At 48.4% G+C, this 19,568-nt stretch overlaps 1 protein-coding gene across 1 annotated transcript in view; it reads right to left on the bottom strand.

Annotated features, from left to right (window-relative positions):
• Positions 1-19,568, bottom strand: part of CDK5RAP2 (CDK5 regulatory subunit associated protein 2) — a 183,302-nt gene that overhangs the window by 92,531 nt on the left and 71,203 nt on the right. The window contains exons 13-14 of the mRNA XM_010848429.1: positions 4,416-4,586; positions 3,724-3,864 (exon numbers count right to left, since the gene is read on the bottom strand). Coding sequence (XP_010846731.1) covers positions 3,724-3,864; positions 4,416-4,586 — 312 coding nt within the window. The remainder of the gene's footprint in view (positions 1-3,723; positions 3,865-4,415; positions 4,587-19,568) is intronic.

Raw genomic sequence — 19,568 nt, 5'->3', positions numbered from 1 at the left:
TAGACAGACCTTTGTTGGCAAAGTAATGTCTCTGCTTTTCAATATGCTATCTAGGTTGGTCATAACTTTTCTTCCAAGGAGTAAGAGAAAGGTATGGAGACACCTTAAAAACCAAAAACAGAGCTGCCATGCGATCCAGCACTCCCACTCCTGGACAAAGGTCCAGAGAAAATTCTAACCTGAAAGGACACATGCACCCCATATACATACGTGTGTGTGTGTAGCTTCCAGAAAAACATCTCCTTCTGCTTTATTGACTATGCCAAAGCCTTCGACTGTGTGGATCACAATAAACTGTGGAAAATTCTGAAAGAGATGGGAATACCAGAGCACCTGACTTGCCTCTTGAGAAACCTATATGCAGGTCAGGAAGCAACAGTTAGAACTGGACATGGAACAAAATATTGGTTCCAAATAGGAAAAGGAGTATGTCAAGGCTGTATATTGTCACCCTGCTTATTTAACTTAAATGCAGAGTACATCATGAGAAACGCTGGACTGGAAGAAACACAAGCTGGAATCAAGATTGCCAGGAGAAATATCAATAACCTCAGATATGCAGATGACAGCACCCTTATGGCAGAAAGTGAAGAAGAACTGAAAAGCCTGTTGATCAAAGTGCAAGAGGAGAGTGAAAAAGTTGGCTTAAAGCTCAACATTCAGAAAACGAAGATCATGGCATCTGGTCCCATCACTTCATGGCAAATAGATGGGGAAGCAGTGGAAACAGTGTCAGACTTTATTTTTTGGGGCTCCAAAATCACTGCAGATGGTGATTGCAGCCATGAAATTAAAAGACACTTACTCCTTGGAAGGAAAGTTATGACCAACCTAGACAGCATATTCAAAAGCAGAGACATTACTTTGCCAACAAAGGTCCGTCTAGTCAAGGCTATGGTTTTTCCAGTAGTCATGTATGGATGTGAGAGTTGCACTGCGAGGAAAGCTGAGCACTGAAGAATTGATGCTTTTGAACTGTGGTGTTGGAGAAGACTCTTGAGAGTCCCATGGACTGCAAGGAGATCCAACCAGTCCATTCTAAAGGAGATCAGTCCTGGGTATTCATTGGAAGGACTGATGCTGAAGCTGAAATTCCAATACTTTGGCCACCTAATGTGAAGAGTTGACTCATTGGAAAAGACTCTGATGCTGGGAGGGCTTGGGGGCAGGAGGAGAAGGGGACGACAGAGGATGAGATGGCTGGATGGCATCACTGACTCGATGGACATGAGTCTGAGTGAACTCCAGGAGTTGGTGATGGACAGGGAGGCCTGGCGTGCTGCGATTCACGGGGCTGCAAAGAATCGGACGTGACTGGGCGACTGAAGTGAACTGACTGATGCGTATGTATATGTAATAGAGTATCACCTGGCCATAAAAAGAATGAAATGACGCCATCTGCAGCGACACGGATGGACCTAGACATTGTCGTACTGAGTGAGGTCAGAGACAAACATCATATGATAACCCGTATGTGTAGGACCTAAAAAAAATGATGCAGATGAACTTATCTAAGAAACAGGAAGACTCACAGACAGAACAACAAAGCTGTGGCTACCAAAGGAGCAGAGGAGAGAAGAGAAGCTGGGATCTGGGATGGACAGACACATACACACCACTATATACAAAACAAAAGAGGACCTGCTGTATACACCGGAAAAGGCAGTGGCGCCCACTCCAGGACTCTCGCCTGGAGAACCCCATGGACAGAGGAGCCTGGTGGCTGCAGTCCATGGGGTCGCTAAGAGTCGGACATGACTGAGCGACTTCACTTTCACTTTTCACTTTCATGCATTGGAGAAGGAAATGGCAACCCACTCCAGTGTTCTTGCCTGGAGAATCCCAGGGACGGGGGAGCCTGTTGGGCTGCCGTCTCTGGGGTCGCACAGAGTCGGACATGACTGAAGCGACTTAGCAGCAGCAGCAGCTGTATACACAAGGAACTAGGTTTCGTATCTTGTAATAACCTATGTTGAAAAAGAATCTCAAGAAGAAAGTATATAGGGAGTTACGTAATGGCTCAGCGGTTAAGCCTCCGCCTGCCAATGTGGGGTAATGGGTTCAACTCCTGGTCTGTGAAGACCCCACGCGGCTCAGAGCTACTAAGCCCGAGGGCCACCGCTGCTGAGCCTGCGCTCCAGAGCCCGCCAGCTGGGATGAGAGAAGCCACTGCGATGAGGGGCCCCCGCACACACGCACGCACACACGCACGCACACGCAGAGCTGCATCACTTTGCGGACACCTGAAGCTAGCACAACGAGGGTGAATTAACTGCACTTTAACATTTTTAAAAGTTTTAAAAAAACAGACTGTGCCTGATTATGGGTTACTGTGCATCTTAATATCCCATTAAATTTGGTCAATGTCGAGGAACGGTAAGCCACTCAGAATCACACATTAGGCCCCTGAGATCCAGTTACCGTGCCTGCACATGACCACTCACGGGAAGACACAGAGCAAAGAGAGGAACCCAGGCCTCCAGATGCCTAGCCCCATACAAAGGCCAAGTCCACACTGACACTCTTATTCAAGCAATGGCAGATTCAGGAGTGCTCAGAGCCAAGAAAGAGCTCCCAGGGCTCGGCAACGGCACCCTCCAAGACCAGGGCTGACAGTGGACACGCAGTGCCACGGCCAGGACTGGAGCCAACACACTGAAACCACTTGTCCACCAGCTACAGAACAGCCCCTGCTGCGTGCACCCAACCACCCCAGCCCCTCCCCAGGACCAGCAGCCATGGGGTTGGTGCCTGCACAAGGGCAGGCCTCTAGCAGCCCACTCCAGCCCGAGCGCCCGCGTCTGCTCTGATGGCGTGCCCCGGCTACACCAGCTGTTATTCTAAGAATCATCCTTCACAAAAACCACAAGTCATGATCTGAGTCATTCACCAGACAACGAGTTTGTGTAAGAACTCCTTGTTTTCTGAATGCCCGAACTTAATCAAAGGCAAGCTTAAAAAAAAACCTGGCCTACAATAAACTCCTTTCCTGTGCCATTTCTGGCTCCCTCATTGCATTACAGGCAAGCTTTGGGTCAGAACGCTCTGTATGCATCTCCACAAACCTGTACCATCAGTCATTCACTCAACAAACATCCTGGGCCAGGCACAGGGCAGGCGCTGCGATTCAGACACGGACGCCGTTCCCTTCCCCTGGGGGGCCTGCCGGGGTGCTTGGGTCTCGAGGGAGGGGAGGAGCCCCAGAGCCGCGACGCTCAGCGGCAGCCCGAGAGTGCAGGAGCCGCCAGGTCATCGGGGAAGGACAAGGCATCCCAGGCTGACGAGGCAGCACACACAGGGCACGGAGCGGTGCACACACGGTGCCTCCGCACATCTGCGGGAGGTGTCAGAGATGACGGGGGACGGAAGAAAAGGAGACCGGAAAGCTAGCCTGGGGCCCGATCAGGAAGGGCCTGCTGAGCCACTGCTCGTGTTCACGTCAGCTGGAAAATGGTCTTACCTCAAGATTACACAGTTCTCGAGAGGTGGACCCTAGGAGGCAGATATGAGGCTTGTCTTTTAACGAGCTGTGGTTTCTAGGTTTCCTGCACAGCACAAATACTAACACGTGGCTGAAGGACACCAGTCTGTAAGGAGGCAAGACACAGAAGCCCTCCTCCTGCCTGTTGTCAGCTCAATTATCAGCAAGGAGGCCTGGGAGGATCTTCAGATCAGGAAAGAATACGAATTTGCACGTGAGTGTCCAGTTTCAGTCGAGCTCACCTCTGAGAAGATGCTTTTGCCGCCTGGTGACTGAGAAGAGCACTTTTCTGTTACCAAGTCTTCACTCCTGAACTCGGGCTCCTCCGCCGGCACTGAGCCACAGTTCCGCTGTGCCGCTTCCAGGTCTCTTTCATTGAATTTCTAAGGAAACAAACAAATTGTATGAGTTTTCATCGAGAAAAAAAATACTAAGAGATGGTCCCAAGCTCTTTAACGGAAGATTTACTTTTTTCACAATACCCAGATATCCTCTAAATAGTTTCCATCAGCCAGCAGTATCAGGCAATTACAAATGCATTCATGCACTGTTACAACCGCGAGAGCAGCACTCAGCCGGGTGTCGACAAGGACGGTGAGGCAGGCCTCGCCGCGCACTGGACTGGCCGAAAAGCTCAGCCACGTTTGCCCACAGGAACTTACGGAAAACCCAAATGAATTGTTAATACTAGTCATAGGCCCTTCTCTTCTTGGACCTTCTCTTTCTTCCAAACTCACCTCCCTGGTGGCTGGGGTCCAAATGGCGCAAGAAAGCTCCAAAGTGCTGACAGACAGCAGTGAAGACCACCCTCTTTTTTTGCCAGACTCACCTTTTTCTGAGCATCCTTAGAAAAGAGTTTTTAAGCACAATAACAACAACAAAGAAAAGCTACGCTGAAGTAAGAACGTGTAAACACAAGAGGGACACGTGGTACCTGAGGCAACGAGGCCTTCTGAGCGGCGCTTTCTCTGAGGCTTCTGATCACTTGCTCTTGACTCTGCAATTTTTTATTGCTTTCACTCAACAGACTCTTGTAACAACTCTCCACTGCTTTCTCTCTCTCATTCACTTCATTGCGTAATTTCTCAACTTCATTTCTAAGGTCCTACCAGAAGCAAAAAAAAAAACGGAAGTTGCTTGACAAGTCGAGGTAACAACCTTTCACCTGTTTTTACCTTATTGCTTAAGAAAGCAAGCCAAACAGATATAACTGACAAACATGAGCTTCCTCCTTATTTAAGGTCTTAGGAAAACCAACTTTAAAAATAATCTGAAATTTTGGGGAAAGCTTCAGGTGCACACATTTATCACAAAATTATTTGCAATACTGAAACAACCGGAAGGAAACTAAATGTCTAACAACACAGAATTATAAAAAGCATACGGCAGTATGGAAACATAAACATGACATATGTGAAAGAGACAGCCAGTGGGAATCTGCTATACGTGCAGGGAACCCAGAGCTGGTGCTCTGTGACCACCTAGTCGGGTGGGACGGGGAGGCAGATGGGAGGGCGGTTCAAGAGGGAGAGGATATACGCCTAGCTATGGCTGATTCATGCTGATGTGTGACAGAAACCATCACAATACTGTAAAGTAACTATCCTCCAATTAAAAGTATTTTTTAGAAAAAGCATATAGTATAAAACATCACAGTTAAGAGAAAAACAAAGCAGGAGACTGTGTGACACGATGCTGACGGTCTTCTAACTGCTCACATCAAAGAATTTTAAGGCTCGGAGGAAACACATCAAAATAATACAGTATCCCTAAGTAGAAGGATTACGGGTGACTTTGTATTGATATTGATCTTCCTGAGCTTCTTAAAAGCTCTAAGTCTGTATTACTTTCACAATCATAAAAATAAACTGTCTTAAATGACATTTACAATACATGGAAAATGCTCAAGTTATAATGTTAAGGAAAAACACAGAAATCAAACAGTACACAGTGTGAATTTTAACTATCTCAAAATGTGCACTATTTGTAATACGGAACCACTATTCCTAATAGCAAGAGGCTGGAAATAGCAAATGTCCGTAGCAGAGGGATCCACGCGTGTGCCTCCTCGCGGCGGAGCGCTCAGAAGCCGTAAAGGAACAGGAATGAGGACTGCATCAATATCCCGCCCTCAAGGAATCCTTCAAATATACTGCTCAGGAGGGGGTGCGGGGTGGAGGGCGGTGTGGACCCCAAGAGGAAAAACAGGATGCACAGCACCCTGCCACTTAATCAATCACCAGGAATGGCTGCCGACAAGGAAAAGGAGAGAGCAAGACAGAGGAAAGAGCAGATTCATTTTACAGATCTGACAGTGAAAGCATTTGAATGTTTAGATAAGTATTTTAAAATTAAATGAGAGTCTCCTAAAACTAAAAGCACAAGACACAGGAAAAGAATTTAACTGTGCATCAAGCTGACTGGCTAACCAAACAGAGAGGAATGATTTCAATAACGAAAAAGTCGAGTAATCTCTACACCCCTAGTGGGATCTTTCTCCAACGACAAAGGAGCTGCTGCAGAAACCCTCAACTGCTTTCAGTAATCGTGTTGCAGGAAATAATACTTGTATTGTTATTCTGAAACTGTGTGTGTATAAATACATGCATACTTATTAAATAACTAATTACTACGATCATAAGAACCAAGCCTCAGAAAACACAAATATAAAATAAGTTAAAACCTGTAATTCTAAATTTGAATTGGAAACATGAATAGGAACTTACATTCAATTATTTCTTTCCTTTCACTAAAAAAACCTAGAATCAATACCCTCCCTAGCATGCAGGCTACAGTTGCTAAATACCATCGCTCACAGAAAACAAAAACAAAAAAACTTCCATTATCCTTTAAAACAGTGGTTCTCAAAGTGTAGGCCCTAGAACAGCGTTATCAGCACCACCAATCACTGGGCCCCCACCCAGACCTGTTACATCAGAAACTCTAGAAAGAGGGCGCACCCATCAATCTGTCTCCATAAGCCCTCCGTGCATGCGTGTTCAGTTGCCAAGTCGCATCTGACTCTTTGTGACCCCATGGGCTGTAGCCCACCGGCTCCTCAGTCCATGGGGATTCTGCAGGCAAGAATACTGGAGTGGGTTGCCATTTCCTTCTCCAGGGGATCTTCCCAACCCAGGGATTGAACCCACATCTCCTGTGTCTCCTGCATTGGCAGGCAGACTCTTTACCACTGAGCCACCTGGGAAGCCTTTAATAAGCCCTCCAGGTGACTCCAAATCACAGTAGAGAGTGCTTTATACGAAGGGATGAGTCCAGACCTTGGGCAGGAATACATAATATGAGCTCAGACATCTCATCATGTCAGAAGGAAAGACTCTATCAAAGACTCCATGTTCACGTCCAAAGAACTCAAGAATCAACTTGAATAAGATTTTTCATTGTCAGAAGATAGGACAATTAGGATATCAAAGATAATGACAATGAATTAATATATGTCAAAAATGTTTTTTTTTTAAATCCATGAGTTCATAATGACTGAAAAAAAACAAAAACCCTTTGGTCACTATGGTAGACAGAATAATGGCCCCCCAAAGATGTTCACACCCTAATCCCCAGAATCTCTGACTAGGCTGATTACATGGCAAAAAGTTGCCAATGGAAGTGAGGTTGCTAATCAGCTGACCTTGAAACAGACAGATTACTCAGGTGCCCCCAACATAATCACAAAGATCCTTAAAAGTGAGAGAGGGGAGCACAGAAAAGACCCCATCAGCCAGCTCTGGAACTGAAGATGGTGGGAGTCACAGCTCGAGAAATGCAGACAGCCTCTAGAAGCTGGAGAAGACAAGGAAACGGATTTTCTCCTAAAGCCCTCAGGAAGAATACAGCCCTGCCATGGTAAGACCCACTTCAAACTTCTGACTTCCAGAACCACAGGCTAAGTTTGTGCTGCTAAGCAGCCAAGTTGTGGTGATTTGTTACAGCAGCAGAAAGAAACTAATACAGTCACCTTTGGAAGATTTCAGGGGACTCTTATTTTGTCTTTTCTGTAAGAACTACACCCCAGAGTAACTGTATAGATATGAAAAACAAGTTTTCCTTAATAGAAGTATATAGCTATTATATAAAAGGATTGATGAAATTAAATTATCATCATTTTGCAATTATCAATGGCTAGTAGCATATTAAAAAGCAGAGACATTACTTTGCCAACAAAGGTCCGTCTAGTCAAGGCTATGGTTTTTCCTGTGGTCATGTATGGATGTGAGAGTTGGACTGCGAGGAAAGCTGAGCACTGAAGAATTGATGCTTTTGAACTGTGGTGTTGGAGAAGACTCTTGAGAGTCCCCTGGACTGCAAGGAGATCCAACCAGTCCATCCTAAAGGAGATCAGTCCTAGGTGTTCACTGGTAGGACTGATGCTAAAGCTGAAACTCCAGTACTTTGGCCACCTCATGCAAAGAGTTGACTCATTGGAAAAGACCCTGATGCTGGGAGGGATTGGGGGCAGGAGGAGAAGGGGACGACAGAGGATGAGATGGCTGGATGGTATCACCAACTCAATGGACATGAGTCTGAGTGAACTCTGGGAGTTGGTGACGGACAGGGAGGCCTGGCGTGCTGCAATTCATGGGGTCGCAAAGAGTCGACACGACTGAGCAACTGAACTGACTGAGTAAATCATAAAAACAGGGACTATCAAACACTACACACCTGCTGTTAGACCACCTATGATGTAATCTTGCCAAAAAGTTAAACCTGAATTTGATCATGCACCTTATCTAACTAGCAATTTACTCGAAATAAAGTCAGCAGAGAAACAAGTTAAATGACATTACAAAAATACAATCAACAAAATCTAAAATGTGGAAATAAAGGACAAATGACCCAACTTAGTCAACAAATAAATTACAAAGAAAAAAAAAAAGGAGAGAGAACTTGTAGAATAAATAATAATTAGGAAAATTAGGGAAGGCCAGTATGAATTCACAAATTCATATTGATTCTACAAATTCTGAGTTCATTTGAACTTTCCTTCCTTCATTCACAGACACACTTGCTCACACACAGAGTTGGCCATAGTTTACTTGGGTGTATATATGTGTATATGTGTGTATATATTTTGTATGGGTAAGTGCTAAGTCACTTCAGTCATGTCCAACTCTCTGTGACCCCATGGACTTTTGTATGAACAGAAGTAAATACAGGTAAGTATATGCCTGTACACATTCTGCATGCGTATATAAAAAAATGTAAACACACATTTCAAACTGCCTACTGCCAAGGCCTGGTAGTGATGATGACGCCCGTCATTCAGACCGTGGTTCCTAAATGCCATTCTCCAACAAAAGAGACCAGGGATCCATAAAGAAATGGTTGATTCCAGAACCGGATGAGGGAAAATACAAGAGTCCAGGACATCTTGTGACCCTAGCAAGTGTGGAAGTGCTCAGAAATGTTAAAGACACAGGAATCAATCTGGAGGAGTTCCCCAAAGCCAAATCTGAGTCAATCTGAACAAGAAAAGAAATCATGGTAATAATGGCTTAACAACCTATAGAATGAAACAAAAATCCATGAGTTCATACGGGTATAAACGGCTGAAGAATAAAAAGCTGCAGAAGGGACAGCCCTTCCTTACAGGAGAATCACAACTCTAAGCGCAGCACGAACGACGGGCGCCACCACTAAGAAGCTCCAGGGCAGGAACCGCCGTGGGCACGAACCATCAGTGAGAGTCTTAGAGGTATGATGAAAAACAAGACCCTTACATAGTCTCAAAGTATTTCCCCCAAAACACTATCACAGATGGGGAAGAGTAACTTGATCGTGGAGAATCCAGGAGACCCCCACCTTAACCAAGGGATCAGCACCAACTTCACCAGAACAAGCTGACATGATGCACCCAGCTTGCCTGTGCTGTTCTTACCAAAAATGCATAACCCCGATCTATTCATGACAGAAATATCAGACAAGCCCAAATGGAAGGTCAGTAACAAAACAATCATCTTGCAAAGGGGTCACGGGCACAAAGGACAGTTGCCGAGCGACCGTCCTCAGTCAGACGAGGCGCGGGAGGCGTGACGGTCAAGGGCAACGTGGGCCTGGGCCAGAAGGGGGCGCTAGTGGGAGACCTGGCAACAGTCAGACGCAGGCCGCGCGTATCGGGACTGTACCGGTGTCTATTCCTGCTTCTGAGGAGCGTCCCACAGGCGTGCAGGACACGAACACCGGGGAAGCAGGACAAAGGAGAAACAGGAGCTCTGCAATTAATAGTTTCCCATCTGTCCTCTGCATCTAAAATCATTCCAAAATAAAACCTTTTAAAAGGAGACTTATCAATCAATGTTTGAACAAACTGTTTAAAACAATTTTTAAATTAGGGAAATCTGAACATTAATTGGCTATTTGATAATATTAAGAATTAACCTTTTTGAAATGAACATATTTTGGGTTTTGTTTAAAAAAAAAAAACATACTGAAAATCTGATGAAATAATCTGCCTGGGAATTGCTTAAAATACTTGAGTATTGAAAGAGAGGGATATAAGAGGAAGGCATAGATAAAGGACGGTTGGCTAAGAGTCTCTGAGTGCTGAGGTGGGTGACAAGCGCCAGAGGGCCAGTGCACTATTCTCTCTCCTCTTCTGTGTATTTGAGTTTTTCTTTAATAAGTACCTTTTTTAAAGCAATGATTAAAAATCCAAAAGACATACCAAAATGAATGATTATAGATGATTTTTTAAATTATTTTTTCTCAATTTTTAAAATATTTTATACTAAGTATAGACTACACTCATAATGGGGGATAAACATTTTTAAAGTAACATTTTTAAAAACAGAAACCACTTTAAAAATTAAATGTTGATTTTTTTTTCTTAGGCAAACAGATGATAAGGTTGTCCTGAACCTTTAATACAAAACAAGCAGGCCAAGAACCTATCATGAATTATCAATGTAAAGAGAAATTCAACTCTAGAGAAAGAAGATTTCTAATGCACAAATAATACTAAAGCAACAGTAACAGAATTCTAAAGTTAAAGAATAAAAACATTCTCCCACCTTAGAGTTGTGCCAACAAATTAAACCATTTTCCCACTGCAGACATTTCTGGAGTCACAATTTTTAGACAATTTTAATTTTGGTTTGGCTTTTTTTCCCCATTGTACTTTATTCCACTACACCACAACCTACAAAGAGTACACGATGAAACATGAAGAAAAAAAAAAATTCTTAAAAATTTAAACGTTTAAGAGTATAATGTCCTATGAATATTTTTTAAAAAAATACAAAAAAGAGTGAGGTCCACAGCATGTGGCACCTGAGCTTACAACCTCTCAGCCTCTGAATCCAGGGGAAAAGCAAGATGAGGTCACTGGGGGTGGAAGGGAGGCTCAAGAGGGAGAGGATATATATACTTATAGCTGATCCACGCTGTACAGCAGAAACCAACACAGCATCGTAAAGCAGGCATCCTCCAACTAAAAATCTAAAAAACAAGAATCGCCCAGAGAGCGCATACCCAAGCACACATGCGCACGCACACACATGCATGCACACACACGCGCGCGTGCACACACACACACACTTACACACTCACATGTGTGCACGCGCGCGCGCGCGCGCACACACACACACACACACGCTCACAGGCATCAGAAAGGCCACCAGGACAGAGTCCATCTGTCTTACTGCTGCTACCAGGCCACAGGCAGTTGATGATGTTTCGTGATCACCTGCCTTCCTGAGTGCTCAGCGAGCCGTCCCAATCAGGGTGAGAACGTGCACCAGGGTGGCGGGGGGCCCTGGCTGGTGGGCAGGAGCATGAAGGGGCCCCGGAACTGCCCACATCTGGGCCCAGCCACACCTGGTTCCACTGGTAAGAAAAGCTACTGTGCGTCGAGTCCCAGGATCCCACGTGACCTGCACAGCCCACGGCGGCCCCCACGCTCTGTCCCACCTGCATCCCCGTTACCTCTCTGGCCTCCCCTCCTCCTGCTCCCCCCTTACTCTTCTGTCCAGGCAACCCCGGCTTTCTTGCCATCTCTCTTTCCCAGCCCAAGACTCATCTGCTTGCACCTCTGTCTGGAAAATCCCCCGAGGCTGCTTCCCCACTTACATCGCGTCTGAGCTCAAATGTCACTTCTAATCCAGTGTTCCCAGCCCATCCTGCCCAAAAGAACCCCCAGGAGTCCCACCACAGCCTCACTCCCCAAATCCCTTCCTTTCTCTAGTCTTCCTCATAGCATCTGCTGCTGCTGCTGCTAAGTCACTTCAGTCGTGTCTGACTCTGTGCGACCCCATAGACGGCAGCCCACCAGGCTCCACCATCCCTGGGATTCTCCAGGCAAGAACACTGGAGTGGGTTGCCATTTCCTTCTCCAATGCATGAAAGTGAAAAGTGAAAGTGAAGGCACTCAGTCGTGTCGGACCCTCAGCGACCCCATGGACTGCAGCCACCAGGCTCCTCCGTCCATGGGGTTTTCTAGGCAGTACTGCAGTGGGGTGCCACTGCCTTCTCCGTAGCATCTGCTAACACGGCGTTTAATTATGTGTATGTTTTGGTTACAGTCTCCACAGCAGAATGTAAGCTCCATGAGGGCAGGAGCTTCTGCACATTCTGTTTCCTGTTGTTTGTCTCCAGCCCCTAGAACGGCAGCGGGCACAGTTGGCACTCGTGGCCGATTTCAGATAGCCGTGAGTTCTCTGACCTCTGTCTTGCCGCTCGCACAGTTCACTGAACCCAGGGCAGATAAGGCAGGACTGGGAAAGCTGGAGGAGGACTCGAGGAGCCACAGGGACTGCAGGCATGTTTATTCTCTCCAGGCGGCAGCAGCCAGGAGTCTTCAAAGACTACGGACATACTAAAACAGGACGAAGGCGGCCCGTGGCCAAGTGGGCACAGGCGCAGTGCCACCAAGGCCGGCAACGCCGCTGTTCACACAGCACAAGGGGCCGGGAGGGAGTGGGGCAGGGGAGGCTGGCTGGTGCCGTGCCGTCAGCTGATTTCTCCACACCTTCCCCCCGAAAGACGCGCAGTCTCTGTCGCCTCCTATTAAGTCTGGGCCGTGGGGTGACTACCACGACCAAAGGAGTACGGCAGAACTGACACTAAGCCAGTTTCTGGGTCCAGGCTTTAAGAAACTGGCAGCTTCCAACTCATGCCTCTCGGAATTATGAATCACCATCGAAAACGCGTGACTGCCTTAACGCTGCCGTGGCCACACACAAGGGCTCCAGGTGGCAATTCCAGCCGCGTCAGCTTTCCGGCCGCCCTCCAAGGCGGCAGCGGAGGTGTGACGGAAGCGCTAGGGACCCTCCAGGCCGGCCCATCCGCCAGCTGGGTGCCACGGGGGGCCTGGGCCGTGGGCAGCAGAGAGCGGAAATCACCCAGCTACGCCCGCCCAAACCCTTAACCCACAAAACCATGAAATACAATCAAATGATAATCTCTTGAGACACCACGTTTAGGGATAATTTGTTACGGAGCAACAGATAACCAAAACAGCACTCAATAAGTATCTGTTGGATGACTAAATAAATGAATGAAGCGGATGGGATTCTTCCCATTTTATTTAATGAGCAGACCGGTCCAGATAATTAAAGCAATTCACTCAAGGCCACAGTCACCGAGGGACAGCAGCTATCTGACTCCAAGCCTCTCAGCTCACTTCCACACAAGGACGAGGGTTTGGATTCTTCGGTATCAGCACTAAAGCAATGATTCCAACACACTCAAATGGTCATCTGACATTTGCTTTTAAAGAAACCCCACCCTGAAAATTACTGAGAAAGGGACCATAAAACCTGCTGTTAAGCCACTGAGGTAGGTGCATCTTTAAATTCACAACAAACTTGCCTGCCATCCTAGAAAGAGCCTGTCTGGTTTTCCATTCTAAAATATGTATGTGTTACGGCCAGGTAGAGAGGACACGCTGCTCACGCACATAGCAGTCACAGGCCCACTTACACCGTTTCCCAGATTCGGCTCCCTGCTCATAAAACACTTCTCAGACCCGTATTTGGATGTCTGGTCACACTTCTGTGTGTGTGTTCGGCCATCATTTACTGCATTCTCTAATTCTTTTTTAAATTCAGCTCCCTAGGTTAACAACTTCTTACCTGTTTTAAGTGATAAAAGCTACCAATTAACGCTGTTGCCTTTCCCCTCAACGGAGCTGACCACACGAAAATGGCCCACCTGTTCCAGGCTCCCACAAAGGACGCAGAGTTCTGTCACGCCCCCAGATCGGGGGTTCCGAGTCACAGAAACGGGTGCATCGGAATGTTTTGGGGGTACAGCAGCCTCAGCATGTATCAGGAGCTCAAGGAGAGTCAGAACATCAATGAGCACAAACTATTTCTCTCATAAGCGTTGGTAACAGAACTACTATTTACCAAGGCCAAGGCATTTATTAAAACATCTCTAACCCATAAGACTGCCTACAGGGTAGTATTATTAGTCCTGTGTTTACAAAGACGAAACTAGGGCTTGTGGAGGTTGAGAGATTTTCGCAGAGCTTATAACAAGGAAGTTCAGGGGCTGAAATTCAAACCCAAGTCGGTTTGACTCCAAACTCTGTGCTCTTCTAACTCAACCGTGCTACTGCTGAAGCCAAAGAAAGTGGAAAACTGCCCTGTGACACGGGCCCGCCCTGGGCAGCAATCCACCCCCTGGGGCTGGCATTATAGCTTCTCAAGGACTCAGGGTGGATGGAATAACCAGCCTCAGACACGGCCGCCCCCTGCCCCCTGGTAATGAACGAGGCAGGACCAAGGATCTTGGATCTCATATGAAGAGCAGTTGGAGAAGGCTCAAAGTCAAACGACCACTGCGGGAAGGGGAAAACGTGTGCCGAGGTGGCCTTGAGGAGGAGCGGCTGCCATGGCAACAGAGAGACAGCCCACGGGCTCCCGGGCTCGGCCCCAGCGGAGTTATAATCAATGTTTAGGGGAGGCATGGAGACGGCATGTCTCGCCTGAGCAAAACAATCAGAACTGAAAATTGATAAACTTGGGTGGCTTCCCCAAACCTCCTTCAATATTCCTGGGCTGTGAAGACAGGCAGACCTAGCCTTGAATCCTGGCTCTACTGCTAACTAGCTGTGAGGCCAGAGATACAGAACATGAATCTTTGTGAGTGTTGTCTTCCCAGTAAATGGAGATATTCATATAGATTCCTAGCATCCTTAATGGAGAGGTGGGTGCCCAGCACAGAAGCGGATGCCCAGGAAGTGATACTGTGTCACCTCCCCGCACCAGCCCCTCCAGGCTGACCTCTCCTCCCAGGCTTCCTCGTGTGGGCCCAGCTGAATCCCATCCAAGGTGCAGCTCTGCCCGCTCGCCCCCGCACACACCTCCCCACCCCACAGGAAACCTGGGCCTGAAGCCCAGCACATCCTCCACACGGAGCCCTTGAGAGATGAGGACTGCAGACTCGGGACCAATACCATTGCCTGGGTCTTCTTACTTAAGTAGTGGCAGAAGTGGAAAAAGAAGAAGTGAGGACATCGGGCCACCCAGCCAGGACCAGGGCCAGCTAAGCCAGCAACAGGAAAGCCACAGGATCTGAAACCTGGGTTTTTAACTTAGGGTATAGTAACACACCCGTGAGCAAAGCACAGCCCCATGAAGAACCTGGTCTCTGATTAACCGGAAGAATCCCTCCTCCTTCCTGGAGGAGGCCTTAAAAAGGGGGAGGATGAAGCTGAAGCACTCAGGGCAGAAAGAGAAGAACGACCCCCCGACTCCTCCCGCAGCTCAGCCCCTCGTCCCCTAGCCCAGCATACTGCTTCAGCTGTGGCCCCCGTCTGCTCAACTGCAGCCGCTAAGTGCCCTCCAGACTCTGGTTCACCCACCAGAACACACGCCCTCCTCTGATCCTTGCATCTCTGCCCTGAACCTTCAGCAGCTCCGAGTGAACTGCGGGACGAAGCTGCCCTAACAAGCAGTCGCTCCCGGCTAACTTCGGCAGCGGGGGCTCCCTCCTTGCTTTATCTCACCCAACTGCTCCATCAGCCCCCCAGGCCCCCGCCTGTCTCCATCCATCCCCCCCAGGAAAGAAAATAATAAAAACCTCTCCAGTTCTACCTGGAGACAGCACGCTTATCTGACAAGGGCCAATCCCAGGGCCAAGCCTTCCACAAAGCCCTTCTTGATTCCTCTGACCCTCTGCAATCGTCCTCCCAAAATACTACCCCCCACTTTTTCCTACGAACCTCCACAGCACTTTGGAGAGTACTGGGCACCTCACATCCATCGCACCTCCTCCAATCCTCGCAGCAACCGGGCTGCGAAGCAGAGGCTCTGACAATACCCACTCCACCAACCAGGAAACTGCAGTTCAGAGAGCTCCAGCAATTTAACCAAAGGAGAAAAGTGGTGGAATCCAGATTCAAAACCAGGTTTAACTGTGTCCTTTTCACTAAACAAGTGGTTTTTCAAACTGAGCTCGCAAACAAAGCCCTCGGATGAGCAGTGCCGAAGCCTGGCCGGCTGTCTGCATCATGTAACCGCGTGTTCCCAGGCCTTCCTCCAGAAATTGAGTCAGTTGGCTGGAGGAAAGCACGCAAGTTCATAATGGGTTTTAATGCAGGAATCTGCAGATACATCTGTTTACCTGCTTCTAAACAAAAAGACGCGGGGAAAAAATCTGAAGACCCCCTACCCTACACCAGACCACCACCCTTCACGATGAGTGGCCCCAGCAAGCCTTCATGACGCCATCAACACAGCGGCCTCAATTTCCACCCACATGGGCCACACTCTTTGACTTGAAGATTCCTAGCACCGAGCTGAGCGCTGTCTTTGCATATCAGAGGCTCTCTTACAGCAGATGTGTTTTTTTTTTTAAGTGGATTATATGAAAAATAAAATATCCCTATAATCTTAGAATCACATTAGAAATGAAGAGCCAGGCCCTCACACTTCCTTCGCCAGGCAGCTAGTTTGTTTTATCACCAGCCAGGTGGAGAATGAGAAGGTTCTCATCCATCAAATTTCCATCTTATCAGGAGGCTTCACTATGAGAAAGCTTGTCAGTGGTTACCTTTAAACATACAGAGGAAAACTTCGCTAAAATCTTAATGAGGTATAGAAACTCAGTGATGTAAGAACTTTCAGAAAGAGCAGGAGATACTGGTGCTCCAGTCACACTGCAGAGCCTCGTGGCTCCTGGGGACTGAGGCAGGAGGCGGACGTGGTGGGGAGAGAGGGGCCGCCCGGCTTCTTACTGTGACTCTCCCTGAGCAGCTCTGCCTCTGTGTTTTCTCTCCAGAAGAGTTATTTGGACAAAGAATGAGTGAAGTGAAGTTGCTCAGTCGTGTCCGACTCTTTGCAACCCCATGGACTGTAACCCAACAGGCTCCTCTGTCCATGGGATTCTCCAGGCAAGAATACTGGAATGGGTTGCCATTTCCTTCTCCAGGGGATCTTCCCGACCCAGGGATCGAACCCAGGTCTACCGCATTGCAGGCAGACGCTTTGCTGTCTGAGCCTCCAGGGAAGACGAACAAAGAATTCATGTGCTCAAAAAATAAACGGAGACCACTGAAATGAGACAGTCCACGCCACAGAGACCAGTAACCACGTGAGCAGTGTGATTCTGAGCAGGGAGCTCCGTGTGGGTGTCACCAGGAAGCCAGGGGCGGACAAACGGACAAAGGTGGGGAAGTTCAAACTGAGCAGGGGTCGGGGCGCACCCCTCGAGGTGCCGGGCACCAGGCGAGGCACCCCAGCGATGCAATGGGGCACGCCCGCCCTCCCCGCAGCCTGTGCCCGTGCCGGGCTCATTCACGACACCCCAGCCTCGACCCAGGCCTTCCCTCTACCGGAAACCCATCCCCACCCCCGGCCTCAAACAGGGGCTTATCCTTCGGGTCTCAGCTCACACCCACGTCCTCTGTGAAGCCCCCACTTCCCCTCCCCTCTTAGCACGATTTTGTTCTCCGTGCTCCCGAAGCACTCGGGCCAGCCCTCCATGAGCATTCATCATGCTCGACTGAAGCTCTTGTCGGCGTTTCCACTGTATTTCTCTACTAGATTCCTTCAGAGACTGCATCTGACTTGATTCAGTCCTGTCTCCTCAGTGCCCAGGACAGGGCCTGGCACAAAAAATTATACAGGAAAAGCCAGAGATAAAAGAAAGTCTGTTTACGCCCCAGAAAGACAATAGCAATTTCCGATGAGAAGTGATGGAAACGGCCTTCAAAGCCAGCAGCCCCACGTGAGCCACTCACACCCCAGAGTCTGTCACTGAAAAGGGTTCTGATGCCCCTCCTAGAGCGATCAGCGGGTTGGAAAGGAACGCACAAGCACTTTCTCCAGGGGAGAGGTGACTGTTGATCAAAGAAGGAATGTATGGTTTTGTTGCCTTGACCGGTGAAAGGGCAGACCACACTTACTAGCCAGCAGGGTCTGGCAGAGAGTCTCGGGGCCACGCTTTGTCACCCCAAGCCCTGCGCCAGCACCTGCCACACAATTAAAAGGCAACGAAAGACGAAGGAAGAGAAGGAACCTGAGGTGCTGATCAGCGCCCTATGTGTGCTGGAAACCACAGGAGGTGTTTTCTCCTGCCTTAAACTTTATTATCCATTATTTAATTCCAAATTAGACATCATCAACCCCATTTTAGGGGAGTAAATGTAAGTTGAGAAGAACTAAGTAACTGGCTTAGAAGCTTAGAGTTAAGCACCTACTGATGCTGAGATTCCAACCTGAGTTTGCCACCATTTCCCCGAGTCCCAAAGATACACACTAAATTGCTGCATTTCTAGCACCCAAGACCATCAACAACAAAACAGCTACTACTTACTCATCACTGGTGATGTGCCAGGTGTTACGCTAAGTGCTCTATCTTTTCTCATGGGACCCTCACAACTAATGCCTGGTTTTCTAACAAGAGGTGGACATCACGGAGAAGGCAATGGCACCCCACTCCAGTACTCTTGCCTGGAAAATCCCATGGACAGAGGAGCCTGATAGGCTGCAGTCCATGGGGTCGCTAAGAGTCAGACATGACTGAGTGACTTCCCTTTCACTTTTCACTTTCATGCATTGGAGAAGGAAATGGCAACCCACTCCAGTGTTCTTGCCTGGAGAATCCCAGGGACGGGGGAGCCTGGTGGGCTGCCGTCTATGGGGTCGCACAGAGTCGGACATGACTGAAGCAACTTAGCAGCAGCAGCGGCAAAGTAGCTGGCTCCCAGACCCACCGCTGGCAAGCGACAGAGCCAGGGTTCAAATCCGGCCTGACTCCCACGTCTCTGCGTTCTGCCTCTCTTAGGAGGAGCTGGGATTTGCAAAGACTAAATTTCTCTCACAGGTCATTTAAACTGCACATCTGACAAGGACACTGATTCAAACTCTTCACACCTGACCTTAAAAACAAAGGCTAGGGGTTGGGGGAAGAGGAGCTTTGACCCTTGGTAAAAATCACTCCAGGAAATAGTGGAGGAGAGACAAGGCTGGCATGCTGCAGTTGCAGAGTTGGGCAGGACTTAGCGACTGAACAACAACAAATCACACTACCTCAGGTCCGTGGTCTTAGCCCTAACCAAGCAGTCTACAGACACCGTCTCCAAGCGCCAGCTTTGAATGACAGCTCACCAAGAGATGTCCTGAATGCTGCTGCAACCCCACCCGGGGTCACCCAGCCTCAAACACGCGAGGAGCCAAGAGAGGCTGAGGCTGAACCGCCCCAGAATCAAACCCACCCCTGTCAAAGCACACGGGATCAGCCAGTTGGGTGACGGATACAACTTTAACAAGACTTGGGGGCTGTAGCCGGTAAAACCCATCTCCGCAGAGCTGAGGGCCCAGGTTCTGAAGCACACACTTGTCAGAGTAGCAGGAGACAGGTCTCATAACAGGCGAGAGCGTTAGCAGACAGTCTGGGGAACAGGCTAAATCAACGTCTAAGGACCGGGGCCCTCAGAGGGGAAGGAAGAGCCTGTGACTTGCTCCTCTCCGCCCCCTGCTCACCCGGAGCAGCACAGAGCGCCTGAACCAGAGGCAGCAAACGCAAAACCGAGACGTGCCTGTGCTGTCCTCCACCACACACACGCACACACGCACACACACACACGCACTCCACCACACACACGCACACGCACACACGCACACGCGTG

This window comes from Bison bison, unplaced genomic scaffold, assembly GCF_000754665.1.
Source record: "Bison bison bison isolate TAMUID 2011002044 unplaced genomic scaffold, Bison_UMD1.0 scf7180017864266, whole genome shotgun sequence".
Taxonomy (NCBI): Eukaryota; Metazoa; Chordata; class Mammalia; order Artiodactyla; family Bovidae; genus Bison; species Bison bison.
Note: the sequence above shows the minus strand (reverse complement) of the source record. Positions and strands in the feature narration are given on the sequence as shown.